General features: G+C 47.4%; 1 protein-coding gene across 5 annotated transcripts in view; it reads right to left on the bottom strand.

Annotated features, from left to right (window-relative positions):
- The window catches only part of fynb (FYN proto-oncogene, Src family tyrosine kinase b), a 59,376-nt gene that overhangs the window by 9,926 nt on the left and 46,950 nt on the right, over positions 1-2,500 (bottom strand). For 4 of the 5 annotated variants that reach the window (XM_068708572.1, XM_068708571.1, XM_068708574.1 and 1 more), the window contains one exon: positions 175-339. The exons of the other annotated variant lie outside the window; for it this stretch is intronic. In XM_068708572.1, coding sequence (XP_068564673.1) covers positions 175-339 — 165 coding nt within the window. The remainder of the gene's footprint in view (positions 1-174; positions 340-2,500) is intronic. 5 annotated transcript variants of the gene reach the window in all.

Here is a 2,500-nt window from a genome sequence, read left to right as displayed (position 1 = left end):
ATGCCCCAAACTGAGAATTATCGTAATTTCCTGCCCCATTTTCTCATTTCATCCCCTGCCTTCCCGGGGCCAGATTATTGGCTTGGCGTTTTGGAGTCAGTCTGGTGTCTCTGCTGGCTCAGGCTCGGCCTCTTCCATGCGGCCCTCCTCTACCGGAGGCGACTGGATCCGTACCCATCCAGACCTCCCCAAACTGCCCGTTCCCAAGACGCTTGATGAGCTGTAGCGACTCCCGCGGGATCTCCCACACGTCTTTGGTTTTAACGGACAGGTCGGCGAGGCGTGGCATCCCTTTGTGGCAGGGAACCACCAAGCGACAGCAGAGCCCGGCGGCTCGGTCTGCACGCGTCCCGCACGGCAATGCACAGATAAAAGCATAGACAGAGACGTGGAGAGCGTTAGCAGAGCGTCCCGCAGGAGAGCGAGGAAATCCTCAAAGCAACACAAGAAATTGGACACAAGGAGGACGAAGAGCCAGCTGGAAATCAGGCTGCTTTCAGGTCAGGCCATCCAGGAGCGATCAGTCTAATGTGGTCTCCATGACCCTTAGTGATGTCATCAGGGTTATTTTAATGATGTCATGTTTTGGGTATTTTTGGCTTGGAATCTACAAATTTCTAAAAGAAAAGCCTGCGTTAAAAAACGGGGGTATTTATCAGACAGGGAGGCACTATTGAGCTGCATTATGGGAAGTTTAGGATCCGGTACTTAGTAGTTTAATTTAAAAAGAAGAGACATTCAGTGCCAGATGTGTAAGCTTCCTCACCAGTAACTCATACTACTGCTTAAGCAGCAAGTGTGGGTACGGGGTTATAGGAAAAGCAAGGCTCCGTGATATGGGTCACTTTGGCTAATGGCATCTACGACTCGCATACACTTTACGATAATGACGGTAATTTACGCAGAGAGATAGCTCCGGCACGTCGGTCACCCATCTGGGAAATGTACGCCACACAGTTGCGGTCAAACACGGGGACTTCATGCTACCCGAGACGCATTAAGCCCCGTGCTTGTTTAGGCAACTGAATGGCGCTCCAGTTGCTCCCACTTTGACTCCTCCGCGGCCGCAAATGGTTGTCACTTTAGCCGATGACACTGTGTTCTCTGTGTCACGAAATCAAACAACTTTGAATCTGAGAGGAAGCTCTCTTGTTTGCCCGTGATTGATTAGGCCAGTGGATTACGGGCAGAGTTTCCGTTGGTACCTCCATGCTGATATCTAGTGAGACCCCCCCCCCCCCTCCTCCCTGCCAGCGATAAGGCCCCAGGTTGTTTGCACGAGGCAGTAAATACGAGATAAAGGCCCGCGTCCCCCCCCCCCTGCAACTTGACCATCAAAGCCCATCTGGGCCACCCACCTGCTGCCTCAGCGGCTCTACTCAAGACGTCAATACAGCTCGATGTTCGCCCTGCTGGCTGTCATAAAAGCTGTCGATGTGCGGACCGCAGCCACACACCTCGCATCACAACAGGCTTTCCTAGAAAGACGTGGAAGCTTCAAATGATCTGAGTCAATAAATTCCATCCATTACTCCCCTGATGAAATGTAATTTTTATTTTAAAGAATCTGTCAGCGAGGATGCGGTTATTCAACTTGCTAAACCAGATTTGGTCTGACTTTCCATTTTTGGTTTCATTTCTTTTCTAACTTTGGCGCCTCCGAGTCACTGATCCAACCTGGCGACAAAGGCTTCATGGACATAGACTGCACCAGTTGTCACCAGAACCAAGACTTACTAAGTCAACATTGGTAAATTACTGAGATAAAACGTAAACATTTTGACGTGCAATTGCCATCTCAAAAATTTGACTTAGTATCTCCTAAACTAGACTTAGTAAGTCATTATTATAAGATAATAAGTCAACATTTTGGACATGACAACAGAGGAAAGCAGAAAGCAATTAAAGCAAACGTCCTGAAAAGACGCGTCGTCGGCTCTGTACGTCATCTGGGATGGTGATGAATAAATGGTGATGATGTAGACAGGGCGGTTATTGCGCAATGACACAAACACAGAAAAACAACATGGTGTTGATTTTAGAGCTTAAACGTTGATACGTCAATGTGCCAACCAGAGCGTGACAGGGAAAAAAATAACCGTTTCTCAGTGAGAGACAGAGGATGAGAGAGGTGAAACAGAACATGGCGACAAATGAGAACACAGAAATCGTTACGCCCTAGACGTAGAGTAAGAGAGGAACAAATGAGAAGAAAGTGAATAAAGAAGGAAAAACTGACAACAAAGTGAATAAAGAAGGAAAAACTGACAACAAGTGCAATAATTACCGTCTCATTTTGTAAATCAGATTATCAAATATGTGCGTCAGTGGCACAGATGCAGCGGGTCATCTACTGACAGCACCGGCAGGAACAAGCTCAACACACACATCTGGATGATGTGATGCAAACCTAGTCTCCCTTTGCTCAAGAAGAGTGCTAAATAAGTGGCTATCCACGATGACATCATGTTTCTCACATTGAAAAATGAATGCGAATCTA

Source organism: Cebidichthys violaceus, unplaced genomic scaffold (assembly GCF_023349555.1).
Source record: "Cebidichthys violaceus isolate CVI_PGR_0920_01 unplaced genomic scaffold, fCebVio1.0.p SCAF_14, whole genome shotgun sequence".
NCBI classification, from domain to species: domain Eukaryota; kingdom Metazoa; phylum Chordata; class Actinopteri; order Perciformes; family Stichaeidae; genus Cebidichthys; species Cebidichthys violaceus.
This window is presented reverse-complemented; position numbering and strand designations above follow the sequence as displayed.